Source organism: Pelophylax lessonae (genome assembly GCF_965119305.1).
Source record: "Pelophylax lessonae genome assembly, chromosome: 6".
Lineage (NCBI taxonomy): Eukaryota > Metazoa > Chordata > Amphibia > Anura > Ranidae > Pelophylax > Pelophylax lessonae.
In genome coordinates, this window is record NC_138773.1 from 267,036,997 (window position 1) to 267,057,919 (window position 20,923).

The following is a 20,923-nucleotide window of genomic DNA, read 5'->3' on the forward strand; positions in this document are numbered from 1 at the left end:
AATGACTAAATAAGCATCTAGATGAATTTTACTCACAAGTAAAGAACAGTTAGACAATATCTATTAATGGTAATTTTCCAAAAAATACAAAATGATTGCTTTGACACTCAAGACATGATGCTAATTAATTTACAATGCATGTTATTTATGCAGTTTAGGAAATAGTGATTTTAAAATTAAGTAAATCCAAGGTACACAATTCTGTGTAAGCCACATTTTCCCCAATGTAAAAGATCAGTGAACATAAATAATGAAGTTGGTTTATTCTCAAGAGCTTTAGTAACATTCATGGATAAATATTTGAAAGTATAAGGTGTTATTCAAATGAAAATGTAAAGTGAAAAGGACACTCATCTAAATAATAAAAATGTACTACCTACAGTATGATAAAGCCTTCTTCAATACAGATATTTAAATCTGCACAAAATGGCTTATTTATTATATAACCCAAAAATATGAGCTTTACAATAGAATTCCTGTTTTGCTTCTTAATTCAGCATTATTGTTAAAAATGTTATTATTGATACATTATAAATAATTATTTATTATTAATCTATTACTAATTTGTTTTCTTATTTCTCCAGAAATTGAAGCTGAATTTTAGACAAATAACTATGTATGCCGTTGCAATACATAAGCTCTGGCTAGGACACCTGTAATTGGAAAATGAAAGTGGAATTTTAGTCGGAGCATGCATTGCCATGCATTAAAGAATATTAATATATAGGCCTATTAAAATACTTAAGCTTAAATATATTTAATTTTTAATAAATCTTTAGTTGAATTAAAGGATGACTGTTGGGATTTGTCTAGAATTCCGCTTTATTATTATTTTGGGACTGTTTACTGTACTTATTTAGATTAGGTAAGGTTGTCAATAGCAGAAAAAGGGCATTATCTGATATAAGTAAAGGTTTTATTAATAATATTAAAATATTTTTCCAAACTCTATATGATGCTCTAGGCAAAACTGTGGTCTCTTGTGATAATAAATATAATAAAATTACAAATATTTTTACTAGATAAACTAACTTAAAATACTCAGTGATGGTCTGACAGTGCTTAAAGTATATGCTGCTGTTTAAATATATGCAAACATGTTGCTTTGTCCTGCATTGGTTAAGTTAGGAAGGGTAAGGGAAAGGAAGAAGGGTTCTTTTCTTACACATGATACTCGACTATAAAGTGATTTTAATATCCTATATTTAGGCAGGTATATAAAACCACTACACCTTTATTCATGAATGTTACTTGCAGCTCTATTACATGAAGCAACTTTTTTTTTTTAAGTTTACTCCCCTTTTAAATTTTATTGATCTCGTTCTTTACATGTGACAGTTAACAGAATCAAAATAAAAACTAAAAAATACTACGGGTGATGTGTATTGTACACTACCAAAATAATACAAAAATAAGGAAGTTACTTAGAAAAAAATTAAAACCTTTTAGGAGAAAAGCTGGATTCCTTAGTCTTTGTGTTTTCTGAGGTTAATAGCAGAGTCTTCCACACTGATGTTTTTGCCATTTCATCAGAAATGTTTATTACTGATGGGTCCTCTCTAGACAGAATTAACACACAGAATAATGCACAAAATAAATAGCTTTCCTAACTAACTGTCTGAAAAGCTGCTACTTGATCAGATGACTATAATAAAAATGAAAATTCTTATACCAAATATTGTACATTCTGCACTGACGCGGATATAATAGAAACACTGTTTTAACAGTTCAAGTGGGTAGGATATCCATTGTGATAAAAAAAATGTAGTTGTACCATTGTAAGTACTAAAGAACTGTTCCTTCTCTTTTGTGGCTTTAGAATTTGACATTGATGATAAACCTTAGCAGATATAAATACTAAGCTTAGCCTACTAATAATACAGCTTCAAAAAATGACATACATTTTTTTTCTCAACATTAACAATGGATCTGCTACTGCAAATAAATATTACAAATACCAGATGATTTCAGATAATATAGACAAGTCAGTACTTTTGAATATCTTTCTTTTGAAAGGATCTTTTGATCCTATCTCTGTACAATGTGTCTATTTTTTCTACCTTCATGCTGTTCTTTCTGGGGTGCAGCTCTTCCTAGCAGGACCATTAGCTCAGTGCTTCTCACCTATGCACTTTCTGCTTCTGTTTCCTGCTATTTTATGAATGAAATTAGTTGATGCATAAAGTGCCCTCAATGGACTTCTAATGTTGTAACCAATTTGTTGAAAAAAAATAAGGGATGTAAAAAATGCATGGACTACAAGCATTCAGCTTTAAATGTCTCTGTGCACTAGGCAATATTTCAGGAGAACTATATCCCAGAAAATAAAGCACCAACATAAGTGTATTTATCACTCCATATGTCAGAGACATTTCGTAAAATTCTCATTTAAAGAGAAGCTGGGCCCAGACTATGCAAATTAAAGTATTTATCTATTTTAATGAAGCAGTAAAAGCAGTTTAAAACAAGCTCTCATTTACCACTGTAACTATAGATATTTTGAAGAAAATAATCCTCAAAGTTCACAAAAAAGGCACTGAAATCTTAGCTCTTTACCTAATAACTTCTTTTACATCAGAATCTGGACAGCCTATCAGCCCTCTAATGTAAACATACAGCAGGTGTTTCTAAGCTGTCACCAGCTAAAACCTGACTTTAGAGTCCTTGTTGTGATCTTTAAGGAAAAAATCTTTGAGAATAAAAGACTGCACGGTACCAGCAGCTAGAAAGGTCAGATGACTTGTTTTAAAAGCCTGTATACTAATTATTAAGAATATGCCAATACTTTGATGTCCACAGTCTGAGCACAGGGGCGCTTTAAAGACACAGCAGTAATTGAAAAGCTACCATGGTCCTTAGGTTTTGAATTGTTGCAACCGCCACGTCTACCACCAACAATCATTCAATATCCATTCTAATATTTGTTCTAATATAATCTCAATTACAGCATGTCAGTTACAGCTCCTGATCTGCTGTTTGGTATAAGTAGGTATACCTAAGGAGACCAGTGAGTCTAAATGCAAATGCATGTGCAAGATTAAACAGACTATGCAAAGTAATTCTTGTGTTCAAATAGTAAGAAACCATTTGATATAAGGAGTAGCAATGTTGAGTGTTTCAAGATAAACTATGCAGTTGACACAATTGCAACATTTTGCAGTTCTGTGTTTTTTATATTACCTGCAGTTCTCTTCCATCGGTAACTGGACAGTTGCTTCATCTTCCAATACCAACATGCTTTGTTCCTCCTAAAGAATGATAGAGCAAATGTAAGTTTAATTGGGGAATGTGGAATATTAAAAAACAAAACATTGAACAACAGTCAAGATAGCTCAAGGACTACGGTTCCCAAAGATGTTGTCTATGAAACTTTATTCCATTTGCGGCAGAAACAAATTGGAGCAGATAGGTAATAATACAGGCTTTATGACATATTGGGGTCAATTCAGTATAAGTTACATAACGGAAAAATAAAATGTGGTAAAATACTGCATTACTGCGATATTTGTTTGATTTAGCGGTAACTACCGCATTATTTAATGCGGTAATTTACCGCATTGAGCTGGTTGGTAAGGAGTGGACCAGGATTTGTAAAAAAACAGCCTGGGGATCGGGAGACCCCCCAGGCTGTTTTTTGACAGTGCTGGTTGCTAAGCAGTGGGGCAGGAACCCGGCTGCCATGTCCTTAACAACAGATTACTCACTAGATGTCAGCGAGCTTTCCCACTAACAGGTGATTGTAAAAAAAAAGCTATACCAGGCCCTTGTCTGAGCATGCAGCCTGGCAGGTCAGGATAGGGGGGACACCAAAATTAGAAAGAAAATGGTGTGGGGTCCCCCCCAAAATCCATACCAGACCCTTGATGGAGCATGCAGCCTGTCAGGTCAGGATGGGGGGGACGAGCGAATGCCCCCTCCTGAACCATACCAGGCCACATGCCCTCAACATGGTGGAAGGGGTGGGTGCTTTGGGTCACCCCATGTTGATGGGGGCAAGGGCCTCATCCCCACAAATGTGACGGTGGTTGTGGGGATCTGTGGGCAGGGGGCTTATTGGAATCTGGTAGCCCCCTTTACTAAGTGGGCCCCAGATCCCACCCCCTCATGTGACGTCATGGACCAGGAGCCCCCCCTGATCCAAAGAACCCATGAGTATGGGGTACATTGTACCTCTATCCATTCACCAAAAAAGTGTCAAAAAGTAAGAAAAACCCAGAGACAGTTTTTGACAAATCTTTTATTAAAAAATAAAAAACAGTGTCCCCCGATGTATATCCATCATCAATCACGATGCCCGCACACCGCCAGAGCCCAACAAAAAAAAGCAAGCTCCGCTCCTGAGGATGGCTGGCCGCCGAATGCCTCCTTCGTCGTTTGACAGTTCTTATATAGGTAAGGGTGGGGCAACCTGGCACAGCCAACGTGACATCGTGGACCGGGAGCCCCCCTGCCCCAAATAACCCACCCCCCCATGTTGAGGGCATATTTCGTGGTATGTTCAGAAGGGGGGGGCTGTTCACTCACCCCCCCCCCTTTCCTGACCTGTCAGGCTGCATGCTCAGGTAAGGGTCTGGTATAAATTTTGGGGGGACCCTAAAAATCCATACCAGACCCGAAGGCTGTTTTTTGACAAATACCGTATGTGATACCGCCAGCAAAACCCCAATGGTAATTATCGCATGCTTTTTACTCTCTGGTTCACTTGTGAACTGGACTTAAAGTGGAGTTCCGGCCACATACACTTTTTTGAGCTAAAAATACCCCCCTAATCCTAAGCTATCCCCAATTACCCTAACACTAACCCCACATTACAGTACATTACATTTACTGAATAAAGATAAATACTTACCTTTAAAATTGATTGCAGAGCGCGGCCATCTCTGGTGTGGGCATCTGAAGCTGTGCTGTGTCCCTATTCCTGGGCTACCAGAATGCTGATCGCAATCTTGCGCATGCGCTGTAGATTGCGATTGGCACTCAGAGTAGCGGACGGCCGTTCCCAATGCATCCTGGGATTGATGATGCTCATCTCCCAGGACGCAATGCAAAGAAGGAAGTGACATCGGGGGCCGCTGCCGCACAGGGAGGAAGAGGAAGGAAGGTAAGTTTATTTTCAATAAAAACAAGGTAAGTGAAACAAAAAAAAAAAACATTAATTATCCAATTCTTTTTCAGGTTTTTTTAAGCTAACTGATGCTGCAAAGTTTATTTTTAGGCTGGAACTCCGCTTTAAGAGCTTTTTATCCAATATCATTTTTTTCGTTAATTGGACTTAATTTACCGCATGGGATAATTTGTGCAAATGAATAACATGATACCCTTATCGCGGTAAAGCTTAGTAAATTGACGCCAAAGTATTATATGGGTATGGTTATAGTTAGACAGATGTTTTTGGGATAGCTGTCTTTGGATCACACCCCTTAGAATAACACCAATCTTTCTGATCACACAAACCATTTTGCATTTTGAGTTTTATTACCTCTTTCTCTGCATCTTCCAATTTCTTTTTCTTACTTTCAGGCATTAGATCATCCAACCAACTCAGTTCCCGTTTAGTAAAGAAAAAATCCATTAGTTTCCTTACAAACACCAATGCCAATACCTGGGAAGAAGGGCAAAGAGTTATAGCTGCCGACGTACACACCACAAACCAATTCAAAACACAGAATGTCCTAAATGTCTTTTATCAAGTCTTCGTCAACACAAAGAAAAACTACCATTTACAAACCCTGATTGAGGGAAGCAAGCTAGATCTCCCCAACCTGTTGGCCTGTTATACAGTTTCTGTATAACATTTTATTGAGATACAATTGCTGTGCACTTTGACATAATGGTATCAATTGGAGAGAGATAGTGTGCAAGCAGACATCCCTCTGTTGTACGCACTCTTTAGAAAACCCATAGTTAGCTCTCTGTGTGGTCGATCAGCTTTAACACAGTGCAAAGTGACATCTGGACTCTTAACCTCCCTGGCGGTGATCCTGAGCGTGACTCGGGGTTGATTTTTTCTATCAGGAGCGGTAACCCCGAGTCACGCTCGGGGTGGATGTGCAGAGAGCGCAGCGGTGTTCTCTTACCTTCTCCTGGCGATCCAGCGATGATCTCTCATTGCTGTGACTGCCACACGAGAGTCCCGCCGCTCCTCCGTCCTCCGTCGGTGTGATGACTTCCTAGTTCCGTTCCCTGCAGCAGCATGGGAGCGGAACTAGGGAGGGAAATTAAAAAAAAAAAACGTTGCACAAAACACAAACACATAACACATTTTATATTATATATATACATATATATATATATATATATATATATATATATATATATATATATATACACACCGGTATATATATATATGCATATATATGTATATATATATATATATATATATATATGCACACACACACACATATATATATATAAATATATATATATAAAATTATATTATTGATTCAATTATAATTCATGCGTATATTACATATATATACACACACACACACATATACACATATATACACACATATATATATATATATATATATATATATATATATATATATATATATATATATATATAATGCATGAATTATAATCTAATCAATAATATAATTTTATTATATATATTAAATAATAAAATTATATTATTGATTCGATTATAATTCATGCGTTTGTGTTTCAAATTTATCACATCTGGGATGTCTACTAGACTCTTGCTTGGGTCAGGTTTAAGTCAGTAATTACTAAGAATTGTAGGCCTATAATACATAACGCCAAATTTCCATGAAAAGAATTGTACCGCTTTTGGTATGTAATTCCTGACAGAATCATACCGCCAGGGAGGTTAAAGACCCCTGATGTATCATTAGAGGGAAACCGTCACCTTTTATATTTTACCAACAAATTAGGTATTTTATTGTATATGTAAGGGCTAAAATTCATTTGAGTGCATATTTACGGAAAATTTCGATTTGATAAACAGTAGCACAGTTATTATTTGATAATTTAAAAAATTGCAACCTTCACAAATAGACATCAGTTTGAGAGGAAAAAAGTAAAAGCTGGGGAAAGGTGCCACATGTCCTTGAACCGGAAGGTTCCTTGTTTCATAGTTTGCAGCCTTATCTGTTGTGCCACAGAAAAGCTCTGGAGTTTTGGCAGTGATTTTTCTAGCCTGATGCTTGCCTTGGACTCACTAGCCCCACCTGCTGTCAGCTGCGAACAATGTACAATTTAACCAGCTGTGAGCAATGTACAATTTACCCAGCCTTTAAATAGCAGCACTTCCTGTTACTGAGTGCCCATTTGTTTTGGAATATCTTCCTGGGTGTGCTGCTTGCTCTTTGATAGACCTTCGTGTATGAACTTTTGCCTGTATTCCTGACCCCTCTTCAGCCTGCCGAATCTGTACTTCACCGCCAGCTTGTGTATGACTTCTGCCTGCCTGACCATTCTTTGGATTTAGTTTGGATACCACTTTGGCCGATCTGTTGCCGGCCTGATCTCTCTGACTTTGTTTTCGCCTGACTCCTCAGCACTCAAGCTCCACTTCGGACTTTACCTCACAGGTACCTAACATGTGCACCCAATGACCAGCGGAAGTTCCACTTTCTTTTTAACACCAAAAATAAATAACAATGACTCAAACAATTATAATTTCCCTTTAAACAATACTAACTACAGTCAACCTATATGCATGCTTACCATCATTGGGAAAACAATGGCTGCCTTCGAAGCTTTGATTACCCACAGCATTATAAGACAGCTCAGCTGCAGTATGGTAAAGAGGTGGACCTTACGAAGGGGGACGTGCCTCAAATAGATAAAGTCCGGCTGGTGTTTTGCTGGCATCCAGAATAATAATGTCCGGTCAAAGAACTGTGGAGAAAATGGGTACGATTTAGAGGGTAATTATGTTAAACGCCCTTTTAGGTGGCAAATAAAATGTCTTCATGTAGAGTTACAGAAATTAATTGGCCTTTGACATACAATGAACCTAAGTTCCAAAGCTCCTAAGTACCAAATGCCAGCCAGCATGCTCTTACAAAACAATTGCTGATGTACAAATCAGTAACTAGGAAAGTATGGCATCAAAAATCGTTTAACCCTCTCATAACCAGAGGTCAATAATGTCCTGGTGACCAGGTTAAATTAAGCAACATCAGCATATGCTGGATAATTTGACAATAACTCTACTAACTGACTAATTTGCAAACCTAAACATTTAAGGAACTATGGGGCTTTTATTTGGTAAACTATTTGAATTAAAACCCTGCTCTGTTTTTAGGCACATAAATATATATATATATATATATATATATATATATATATATATATATATATATATATATATATATATATATATATATATATATATATATATATTTTTTTTTTTTTTTTTCCCCCCATAGTTCACAGTTATGGTTACAATTAAAACAGATTGTACTAGGCCTCATGCACACATGCAGAAAAAATGCTGCTGTTAGGGGCATCTGGCATTATCTTATGCCTCTGATAATGCCCCAAACTTGCGCTCAGAGAGGTGTTTTCTAGTGTAATTTACTCCAGTACATGTGTAAATGCACCTAAATGTGGGCATATAATCTTTGATATATTTATATATATTTTTGTGTATGTAGCACCACCCCCGCAGGAGCTGCTGATTATATTATTGGGTCTACACCCTGCCTAACAACCCAATCAAATTGGCTCGATCCCTCCTCAGGCACAACTGACCCAGAATAGGACTGGACTATCAAATAGATACACAGGTTGGAATACAATACTTCACTATGCAACAATACCTTGTTACCTTCTTGAATAGTAGTCCTTCTGGGTGACACAATGGAACAACGCACAAGATTGTAATTAACCAAACTTAGTTTACTATATATCAAATTGAATAGGGGAGATACAATACAATACAATACAAGTCCATAAAAGGTTATTTAAAACAGCTTTAAAAAGGTAAAAGAATACCCCCACACTCCTCCTGCATTAAGGCTAGACACAGTACCAGGTAGGTGGGCCTATCTGAGTCCCTCCCCCAGAGTTCTCTTCTTTCTTGTTGATCTTCGCTAGCAAGGTTATTGAATAGAGCTCATTTGTAATCCAGATTAGGAATAAAGATCAAGAGAGAGAAAACAACGAGCTGTTAGTTGTCACCGCAGGGTGTCTGCGTAACTGAGCAATAACTTCTGCGAGAGAGATAAGCCTCTGGCGACTCCTTTACAGACCGTATTGTTTGTCTATGAGTCTCCTGAGAGAGTATGGTGATAAACCCCGGGGTTTTATCACCTCCTGCTGCGCTACCGCTATCTGTAGATAAAACTGTCTCTTCAGCAGATAAAGTCAGTTATTGGGCATGTGCCCTCTCACCAACAGAAGTTTCTCCTTCGCGCGCTTCCACTGCGGTCTCAGTCCTTTGGCTATATGCCAGCCGCGCGGGGTCCTTCTGGCGGATGACTTCCGGTCTCGGCAAACAGCAGTATGACCTCCAGGAATGTGCCTCGTGCTTGAGATGGGACGGTTCCACGTCGTCCCTCCAGGCTAAAAGGCTCTGGCCCAATATCCAGTGTCAGTCCTTCACTCTCGCTCGCTGGTTCCTCAGAGTCCAGCGCAGAAAGGCCCCCCCCCTTCGCGCGCTTCTCTCTTCCTTTAAATAACCTCCCCCATAGTGCCGTGCGGTGCAGCCGTGCACCCTGGATCTTGCAAAGCAGCCTGGGAGATGTAGTTTCTTCATCTTGTGAAAAGGAAGTCACAGCCCGGGAAATTCCATGCAGCTACCACTAGAGGGAGCCTAGTTCCTTCCCACATATCAAACAGTGTCTTTAGGCATGTTTAACCCCGCTACACACTCCCCCCACTTGAGAAACTTTGGTCCCCAAAGAGGTCAACAGTATGTACCCTAGTGCATAGGTTGGCATTATACAACAAAAACATTAACATTTTGCTGAAATAGGTCAATCTGAATACATCCAATTTTGTATTCTAATAGCAGTGCAACAGTAAAACGATAAAGTGCAATTAATAAACAAATAAGTGATTTCTACAGTGTTAATATAGTGCTGATTTCTAGTGCTTTTATATAGTGCTCCTTTAAAAAGCACATGTGCCTTTGCAATTTCTTAAACACTTACATCTTAAAGTTTGTGTTGAAAAAAAAAACATCAAAAGGTGAGAAAGAGAAAAAAACATATAGTGAGGTCAGAGCAACAAAATGTGCGCAAACATTAACTCACAAAGTAAACCAAATTGTGAACATCAAAAACTGTGCTTATTATAATGGCCAAACCCAATATCCTTATGTACAAACTTAAATGCAAACGTTTTCTACTTCAATACTTTGTTCTCATGATCTCTCACAGACCCCCCAAAACTTGGGTGGCTTGTACAGTTGTGCCTGGGGGTGAGCTAGGGTTGTCCCCCACCAAATCTACAGTGGAGGAACTAGGCTGGTCAGGAGATCTTTTGGAGGTAAAAACAGCTTCTTCCGAACATTCACCCAATTGATCATAGGTCAGTCTCTTAGGTGGGTGAATGACTCTCCTTTCCCTCTGTTCCCGTGGAGGCATGCTCTCAGAGGTGCTAGGATCAGGCACTTCTGAGGATTCTTCAATGTCCCCCTCCTCATGTTCCAACACAGAGGAACCTGATGGTTCAAGAGAGGTCAGTTCTTCTTCAGAGAAGGGTGCAACCTCCTCCTCAGAACCTTCATCCTCAGCTGCTTCTTCTGGAAGCATATGAAAGGGTATGAATTCAGGGGCTTCTGCCCGAAGGGCTCCTCTATCAGCCAAGTCAGATGAAGACAGGGAGGCAGGTGTGGGTTCTGGCAACTGAGATGACCACAACCAGTCGGGTACCTCCTCTTCATCTTCCAAATCTTCAGATGGAGAACTTCCCTCTCCCTCATCTGGGAGCGTCGTCTGAGATCTGGTAACTGGTCTGGACCGGCGAGAAGTCGAAGGGGCCTCTGACAAGTCTTCCACAGGGGGCATACGAACCGCTTCAGAGAGAGGCAGCAAATGGTTCCGATGCCAAGCCTTCAATGGACCCACACTTCCTTCAGGCCGAATTTGGTACACAGGAAGGTTTGGCAGTTGCTTGCAGATAACATAAGGTTGGGACTTCCAGCGGTCTGCCAACTTGTGTTTTCCCGGGACACCCAAGTTTCTCAACAAAACCCTGTCCCCTGGTTGCAGGTCATGGATCCGAACTTTTAGGTCGAAATTTTTTTTATTCCGCAGTCCACGTTGATCAGATGTGGCCTGAGCCTTGTCATAGGCCGCTTTCAGACTCTTCCGCAGTCGGTCCACATATCCTCTATGCGATGCTGAAGAGGTATGATCAGGCGAAATGCCAAAGGCCAAATCCACTGGCAACCGAGCCTCCCTTCCAAACATCAGCCGATAAGGGGAATATCCAGTAGCATCACTGACAGTGCTGTTGTAGGCATGCACAATGGCAGCTACGTGCTTGCCCCAATGCTGTTTCTTCTCTGAGCTCAAAGTCCCCAACATATCCAAAAGAGTCCTGTTAAATCGTTCAGGCTGGGCATCCCCCTGTGGATGGTAGGGAGTGGTTCTAGTCTTTTGAATGCCTAACATATCTAACAGTCTCTTGATCAGTCTGCTTTCAAAGTCCCTTCCCTGATCAGAATGGAGGCGTTGTGGTAACCCATAATGTACAAAGAACTTCTCTACAAGAACTTTGGCTACCGTTGAGGCCTTCTGATCCCTTGTTGGGAATGCTTGAGCATATCTGGTAAAATGGTCTGTTACCACAAGGACATTCCCCTGGCCACTCAGATCAGGCTCTAAGCAAAGGAAATCAATGCACACCAGCTCCATGGGTCCCTGACTTTGTAGATGGCCCATTGGGGCTGCTTGACGTGGCAGAGTCTTCCTCTGTATACACCGGACACAAGAATGACAGTATCCTTCAACTTCGGCCCTCATACAAGGCCAGTAGAACCTGTCCCTGACAAGCTGAAAGGTTCTTTCGGGCCCCAGATGGCCATGATTATCATGAAGAGCGGCCAGAACTCCCTCTCTGTATTTAGCTGGTAAGAACAGTTGCCACTTCTCCTCCAGATCTTCAGATGGACCTCTCCGGTAGGCCACTCCTTCTCTGATCTGTAACCGGGTCCACTCTCTATGCAACAGACGGGCCCCCTGAGGGGAGTCAGTTAGAAGCAACTCAGGGCTCTGGATCTCCAGAGCTTCCAAGAGAAGTTTTCCCAAAGGGTCTTCCAACTGCTCCTTCCGCAAGTCCCTTTTGGACAGCCGGGGCAAACCCTCCCCTTCAACTTGGGTCACCTGGCAGTAGCATTTGGGTACTCCGATAGCCGAAACCCCAATCTCTTCTGCTCTTGACCCTCCTCGGGATCGAAATTCAGTTCCCTGATATAGGGCACGCACCCCTTCTGGAGCCAAATGAGTCCATTCTTCCGCAGGTTCCTGTGGAACATGCAACCTTCTGGATAGGGCATCTGCATCCCTATTTCCGATTCCTGGCTAAAATTGAAGCTAGAGAGGGCAGCCAACCATCGATGTCCTGTTGCATCCAGCTTGGCCGTAGTCAACAGATAGGTGAGGGGATTATTATCTGTCTTGACAATGAATTCAGCTCCGTACAGGTAGTCTTTCAATTTGTCAACCACTGCCCACTTCAAGGCCAAGAATTCAAGTTTGTGAGTAGGATAATTCCTTTCAGCAGGCAATAGGCTTCTGCTCACATAGGCAACAGGTCGCAGATGACCCTCATGCTCCTGATAAAGTACCCCCCCCAGCCCATCTCGGCTGGCATCAACATGCAGTTCATATGGTTTTGTGGGGTCCGCATAGGCCAACACAGGGGCAGTGGTTAGGGTTTCCTTCAGCTGGACAAAGGCCCCTTCGCATTCCGGGGTCCACTGATCCTGGATGGATTCCTTAGCCTTCCGGGGGCCTATGGTGGACTTCGCCGGCTTTACCAACTCAGGGACATCATCTTCTTCATTCTTCAGGAGCTCATTTAGGGGTCGGGCAATCTGGGCGAACCCCTCCACAAACCTCCTGTAATAGGAGCAAAAGCCCAAGAATGACCGGAGTTCGGTCACATTTGTGGGTCTCGGCCAGGAAGCAACAGCATCCAGCTTGTCCGGGTCAGTGGCCACCCCTTCTTCAGACACGATATGGCCCAGGTAATGGACCGAGGACTGATAGAATTGGCACTTCTCAGGAGAAAGTTTCAGACCTTCTTCATGTAGCCTCTTCAAGACCTTTTCCAACCTCTCCTCATGTTCTTCTAAAGTTCTGCCAAACACGATAACATCATCCAAGTATACCAGTACCTCTATCAAATTCATATCTCCAACGGTCCTCTCCATCAGCCTTTGGAAGGTAGCAGGGGCCCCGGACAACCCCTGAGGCATGCGATTGAACTCAAAGAACCCCACAGGGGTGATGAAGGCTGTTTTCTCCCGATCTTCAGGGTGCATGGGGATCTGATAATACCCACTCTTTAAGTCCATCACACTGAACCACTTCGCCCCTGACAGACTCTGTAGGGCATCTTCGATTCGAGGAGTGGTATACTGGTCTGGGATGGTTCTTCTGTTCAGCGTTCGGTAGTCGATACAAAGCCTCAAAGATCCATTTTTCTTCCGGACTACCACTATCGGGGAAGCATACGGGCTCCTGGATTCTCGGATAATCCCGATCTTTTTGAGCTCTGCCAGCTGTTGACGTAGATCTTCTAAGTCACCTAAGGGGACTCGCCGGACTCTCTCCCTGAAAGGCTTGTCCTCACTCAGGCGGATCTTATGAGTAGCGCTCCTGGCACATCCCACGTCAAACTCGTCCTTAGAGAATATTTCCCTACATCGAGCAAGTTGTGCCTTGGCCCTCTTCACCCATTCCGGCGGGAGGGCAGCGTTTCCAGAGCAAAGCTCCTCTATAACCGCTTCACCCTGTTCCTTTTCTTTGAAATCAATGGGGGCAACTGGGGTAGCCGGGTTGACTTGGCCCAGGAGCACTCTGGCCGGTACCTTCACTGGTGTAATAGAGGTGTTTCTGACACTCACTAAAACCCTTCCACGGTTTTCCTGTAACACCTTCAAAGGGATCACCTCAGGGATCACTTCTATCCCTCTCTGTCTCTCCTTTTGACCTGATTCAAAGATAATGAAGGGACCCGGCTGTTGCCATGTGAGTTTAACAGAAGCCTTAAAACAGGCCACCTCTCCTGGCTGTAAGACCTTTTCTGCTCTATCCAGCTTCCAGAGTCGTCCAACTCCTTCTGCGGGGGTCTCTTGCTCCAACACTAATCGTTGGTAGGCCTGCCGTAGCATGGGATGGATCCTTGGCGCCTGAGCATCTTGTCCCTGGACCAGTTGTATCAGAAGGCGCCTTACCAGGTCAGTGTTTGTTCCTACGATGAGAGAGCTTTTGTTGGCCCCTGGTGGACGAGGACAGACCACCGCTAAGGTGTCGAAGGTTTCCGCTTCACCAGCCACTGATGGATCAAAGGTCAACTTGATTGGCAGATACCCGTCATAGGGAAAACTTTGGGTCCCAATACCCCATATCTCCAGATCTTCCAACTTCTGCAAAGGTAGATGGGTAAGATATTTATCATAGAAGTCTCTATACAAAAGAGTCACCTGGGCCCCTGTGTCAAGGAGGGCTCTTGTGTAAATTCCTTCCACCTGAACCGAGACCACTGGGGAGGGCCCGACCAAGTTAGTTGGGAATTCTCTTGATGTAGCCTGGTTGTCTGATTCAGTTCTCTGTACCCTGGCCCTCTTCTCCTTTTTCTTCCTTGATCTGGGCCCCCGCTGAACCCGGCGTGCATTGACTTTCCTTCCCTCAGTAACCCGGAGTCTAGAACTGGGGGTATTATATTTGGGTCTGACCCCCTGACTCAGTTTCCCTGATCCTGCACCACTTCTGGAGTCCCTTAAGACTGGCGGACACCCGGTTGACTCCTTCACCGGTGTCCTCTGAAGTTTCCCGCTGGCTCGCGAGGTTTCGCGGCAGCATTTCCTGAGCTGGGACATACCCTTCTAACATGCCCAACTCCCCCGCAGTTGAAACAAGTTAACAATCTTGCAGGCCGTGGCTCTGGATCTGTGCTGAGACTAACAGGTTCATCTGGCCTCTCCGATATACTCCCCTTGGGTAGAGTGGATACCTGACCAGTCAGGATGGACACCATTTCTATCAACTGAGACACTTGGGTCTTTAGGAGTTCAACTTGAGAGTCACCCTCTTCCACACTTATCACTCCAACCTGGGCAGTTGAGTCAAACTGCCGACTTTTCTTCTTGTTGTCCAACATAACCTCTTCCTCTCTGACCATTCGAATCAGATCGGGGTATTCTAGAATGCCGCCATCTCGACGAGTTCGTAACAGTATGGCAATGGGATCTAAAGGTTGAGCCCCTTTCAGAACCTGTCGTGCACGAGTCTCATCTATTTTCCGGTGGTCTATTCCTTTCTTTAGCAGAATCTGGTGGATAATCCTATCCAGACGTTTAATGAATTCGGACAACTTCTCCCCCTCTTCTTGATAACAGTGGTCCAACTGGTAGAGAAGTTCAGCCGCGTTCTCCGTCCGACCAAACACATCTTGCAGAATGTCCAAATAATCCTGTGCAGTGCAGTTCTTCTTGCTAAGCTTTAGATTACGTACAGCCTCTAATGCAGGTCCCCTTAAACTCTCTGTGATTCTCTGCTTCTTGTGCTGTTCTGGTACCTCCCATTCCTCCAAAGCCTGAGTGGCGGTATCTAACCACTCTTCGAACCCATCTTCTGCTGAAGGCACAGGCTGTTTCCCAGAGAATGTCCGGAGCTTCCTATATCCAGTCATCAAATAGCTCGAGGAGTCCCTACTACATTTTGCCACAATCTCCCCAAGAACAGCACACAGTTCTGAGCTAAAAGTCGACAAAGGTGATGACTCAGGATGCCCTTCTTGGACACCTTTTTCTTGGCTGGATACCCCAGGGGTGGTGGATGAGGGACCCGCAATAGGAACTCCTGGATGTATCAGGAAAAGTTCTGTTTGGTCAGTAGTTTTTACACTGTTTCCGTTGAAATAATCAGGGACCCCCTTCCTCCACTCACACAGTGCATACGTGTGTGGGACAGTGGTGTCAGTTTTCATGTCAATCACCCAAAATTTCCTGTCTGTGGATAGTGCCCTCAAAACAGGGAGGAGCTTTTCTTCAGTCCAGGCTTCTCCCTTGATTTCAACCACCAGGCCATTTTCCACTATGACATTCTCTTCCTTGCACCACTCAGCAGCAGCGACAGGATCCATTTCTGCGTGGGAGGGAATTCTATGGCTGAGAGGGTTGTATTGCAGGACTGTAGAAATCCCGGACGAGCCCCCACGTGTAGCACCACCCCCGCAGGAGCTGCTGATTATATTATTGGGTCTACACCCTGCCTAACAACCCAATCAAATTGGCTCGATCCCTCCTCAGGCACAACTGACCCAGAATAGGACTGGACTATCAAATAGATACACAGGTTGGAATACAATACTTCACTATGCAACAATACCTTGTTACCTTCTTGAATAGTAGTCCTTCTGGGTGACACAATGGAACAACGCACAAGATTGTAATTAACCAAACTTAGTTTACTATATATCAAATTGAATAGGGGAGATACAATACAATACAATACAAGTCCATAAAAGGTTATTTAAAACAGCTTTAAAAAGGTAAAAGAATACCCCCACACTCCTCCTGCATTAAGGCTAGACACAGTACCAGGTAGGTGGGCCTATCTGAGTCCCTCCCCCAGAGTTCTCTTCTTTCTTGTTGATCTTCGCTAGCAAGGTTATTGAATAGAGCTCATTTGTAATCCAGATTAGGAATAAAGATCAAGAGAGAGAAAACAACGAGCTGTTAGTTGTCACCGCAGGGTGTCTGCGTAACTGAGCAATAACTTCTGCGAGAGAGATAAGCCTCTGGCGACTCCTTTACAGACCGTATTGTTTGTCTATGAGTCTCCTGAGAGAGTATGGTGATAAACCCCGGGGTTTTATCACCTCCTGCTGCGCTACCGCTATCTGTAGATAAAACTGTCTCTTCAGCAGATAAAGTCAGTTATTGGGCATGTGCCCTCTCACCAACAGAAGTTTCTCCTTCGCGCGCTTCCACTGCGGTCTCAGTCCTTTGGCTATATGCCAGCCGCGCGGGGTCCTTCTGGCGGATGACTTCCGGTCTCGGCAAACAGCAGTATGACCTCCAGGAATGTGCCTCGTGCTTGAGATGGGACGGTTCCACGTCGTCCCTCCAGGCTAAAAGGCTCTGGCCCAATATCCAGTGTCAGTCCTTCACTCTCGCTCGCTGGTTCCTCAGAGTCCAGCGCAGAAAGGCCCCCCCCCTTCGCGCGCTTCTCTCTTCCTTTAAATAACCTCCCCCATAGTGCCGTGCGGTGCAGCCGTGCACCCTGGATCTTGCAAAGCAGCCTGGGAGATGTAGTTTCTTCATCTTGTGAAAAGGAAGTCACAGCCCGGGAAATTCCATGCAGCTACCACTAGAGGGAGCCTAGTTCCTTCCCACATATCAAACAGTGTCTTTAGGCATGTTTAACCCCGCTACATGTATATAATAGTTATTGTATTTTATTTATATTAATATTATTTTTATGATTACTGATGAACTTTATATTAATAATCTATGCACATAACATGTTGAAGGAGGGTGCTGCACCCTTGAAGGAAGAATAAATTAATATTTTAACTAGTAGAATGAGTTTACATTCATACACACCTAAACGCAGCACACGTGTAAATGGATATAAACACAAAATACGTATGCTCATACATACACATAACAGCGCAACACTCAAGGCATTTTTCCTGTCAGGTTCGGGCAGAAAAAATGCAGCATATTTTCATACGCCCATGTGCATGAGGTCTTAAGATGTCACTACAGCCTCACGATGGCAGTGTTCATTTGCAGGCTGAAGGTTTCTATTTTTTCCAAAGTAGTCTCCAGCCTGCATGTCATCACTATTTCATAGCTAGCATAGAGATCACATGATCTCAATCATCAATGGGGACCGAAGCTGTTTGTGGCAGCTGGGACTAACAGCAAGTAGCTTTTATAAAGTGTTGGTTGCTGGCTCTCAAAGGGGAAACATAAACAAGGCACCATGCTGGAAATCATTTATTGGCAGATTGTGAGCGCGAAGGGATTAAATCCTCCTGACACTTGAAAGTCCTGCCCAAGCTAACTTAGTAGAAATGCTGTAACTTCTTTCAATTTGTGGGTGGAAGCATGTTGTAATTCTTTAAGCACCTTTTCAAGAAGTCAAGTTGAATTTGACACTTTTTGGTCTGGCTAGGACATTATATATGCATGTGGTGCAGAGCCACACCAGACTCTGCGAGTTTCCTGACAATAATGCTGGGATCCATCCCGCTGCCTGATTGACAGCTGGCTCTATCTTTCAGCACATGGCTAAGAACTACCTCCTCCCCTGCCTGGCACTCCAGTCAGTGCTTGAGAAACAGAGCAGAGAACAGAGACTGACAGTGACTGCTCTCCAGTCAGGACAGACAGAGAACAGAGTGATCAGTGGTTATGTGATCACTCAATTTTCGGTTTTGGAATTGACGACAGACAGGTGAGTATGTATATATTTTTCTTTTTTTAAACCCATACTTCTCCCTTAAGGAATACAGGGTGCCATCTTTCTGTTAAACAATATAGTGATTGGACAATGAAGAAGCAGCAACACACATCATTAAGCACATCTGCTTTCCCCTCCTGTTGGCATGTTCCCTGTCAAGATATTTTTACAGCAGAGTCAAGGATCTAACTGTACTAAACTGGAATACACAGTTCCATAATAGCAAAGACACTGTCAATTTTTGCTGAAAAGCTGCAATAGAAGAACATTAAGTATGGTAATAATTTTGCTTTAAATTAAAGCTAAATACTTTTAGTGCATCCGGTTCCCTTTTTCCACATTTTGTTATGTTACAGCCTTATTCCAAAATTGATAAAATAATTTTTTTCCTTTCAAATTCTACAAACATTACCCCATAATGACAACATGAAAGAAGTATGATGCTACAACCTTGGCACACCTATTTTTGGGCAATTTTTCCCATTCTTCTTTGCAGGAGCATTGGTGCACAGCCATTTTCAGATCTCTCCAGAGATGTTCAATCTGGTTCAAGTCTGGACTCTGGCTGGGCCTCTCAATGACATTCACAGTGTTGTCCCATAGCCACTCCATTGTTATCTTGGCTGTGTGCTTAGAGTCCTGGTGGAAGATGATCCTTCCCCTAGTCTGAGGTCCAGAGTGCTCTGGAGCAGGTTTTCATCAAGGATGTCTCTGTACATTGCTGCATTCATCTTTCCTTCGATCCTGACTAGTCTCCTAGTTCCTGCCGCTAAAAAAACATCCCCACAGCATGATGCTGCCACCACCACTAATGTAGGGATGGTATAGGTCAGGTCATGAGCGGTGCCTGGTTTCCTGCAGAGTGCAGACATGAGGCTTTCCATTCAGGCCAAAGATTTCAATCTTTGTTTCATCAGCCCAGAGAATTTTGCTTCTGATGGTCTGAGAGTCCTTCAGGTGCCTTTTGGCAAACTCCAGGCAGGCTGTCATGTGACTTTTACTGAGAAGTGGCTTCCATCTGGCCACTCTACCATACAGGCCTGATTAGTGTAGTGCTGCAGAGATGGTTGTTCTTCTGGAAGGTTCTCCTCTCTCCACAGAAAAATGCTGGAGCACTGTCAGAGTGACCATTGGGTTCTTGGCCACCTCCCTGACTAATGCCCTTCTCCCCCAATCGCTCAGTTTGGCCGGGCTGACGGTGGTTACAAACTTCTTCCATTTACTGATGATGGAGGCCACTGTGCTCATTGGGACCTTTAATGCTGCAGAAATGTTTCTATACCCTTTTCCAGAATTGTGCCTCAATACAATCCTATCTTGGAGGTCTACAGACGATTCCATGGACTTCATGGCTTGGTTTGTGCTCGGACATGCACTGTTAGCTGTGAAACCTTATATAGACAGGCATGTGCCTTTCCAGATCATGTCCAATCAACTGAATTTACCACAGGTGGACTCCAATCAAGTTATAGAAACATCTCAAGGATGATCAGTAGAAACAGTATGCACCTGAGCTCAATTTTGAGTGTCATAGCAAAGGCTTTGAATACTTATGTACATGTGATTTTTTCATTTTTTTTTTTTAATACATTTTCAAAGATTTCAAACAAACTTCTTTCACTTTGTCATTATGGGGTATTGTTTGTAGAATTTGGAGGGAAATAATGAATTTAATCCATTTTGGAATAAGGGGGTAACATAACAAAATGTGGAAAAAGTGAAGCGCTGTGAATACTTTCCAGATGCACTGTATCTCTGACCCTGCTGTGTGTATCCTAAAGTCACCAGTCATTATAAGCACATTACCTGAATTCCCTTTAGTGATGAGGCACCCATATAGAGAAAGACTCCATAAAGAACTGGCATAGGAATAAACTACACACCAAAAAGAGAAAAGATAGATATACATGGTTACCAAAATGGCTTAAAATAAAAAGTCATAAGAAATTGCAGCACACTGTACATTGGGAAAATGTAACATATATATATATATATATATATATATATATATATATATATATATATATATATATATATATATATATATATATATATATATATATATATATATATATGTGTGTATATATATTTGTGTAGCTTGTTTTTAATGTTTTTTTAGCGAAAGAGATCATGTTAGGGCCCATTCACATTAAGCACTGCAGTAGCAAAATGTAACTTAGTGAAAAATAAAAAATTTTATAGATGATACAATCAGTCAATAGAGTTAAAGTGAAGGAAAACCCTAACAGTGAACTTCTCCTATTTTGCACCTTTTGGTTTGTAAATCTACCATTGAATGC

The 20,923-nt window shown here is 42.4% G+C and overlaps 1 protein-coding gene across 4 annotated transcripts in view; it reads right to left on the reverse strand.

The window, feature by feature from the left end:
- The window catches only part of SLC4A10 (solute carrier family 4 member 10), a 409,068-nt gene that overhangs the window by 12,052 nt on the left and 376,093 nt on the right, over positions 1-20,923 (reverse strand). For all 4 annotated transcript variants that reach the window (XM_082261024.1, XM_082261023.1, XM_082261026.1 and 1 more), the window contains exons 20-24: positions 20,430-20,498; positions 7,693-7,866; positions 5,480-5,602; positions 3,181-3,248; positions 1,443-1,559 (exon numbers count right to left, since the gene is read on the reverse strand). In XM_082261024.1, the coding sequence (XP_082117150.1) occupies positions 1,443-1,559; positions 3,181-3,248; positions 5,480-5,602; positions 7,693-7,866; positions 20,430-20,498 (551 nt within the window). The remainder of the gene's footprint in view (positions 1-1,442; positions 1,560-3,180; positions 3,249-5,479; positions 5,603-7,692; positions 7,867-20,429; positions 20,499-20,923) is intronic.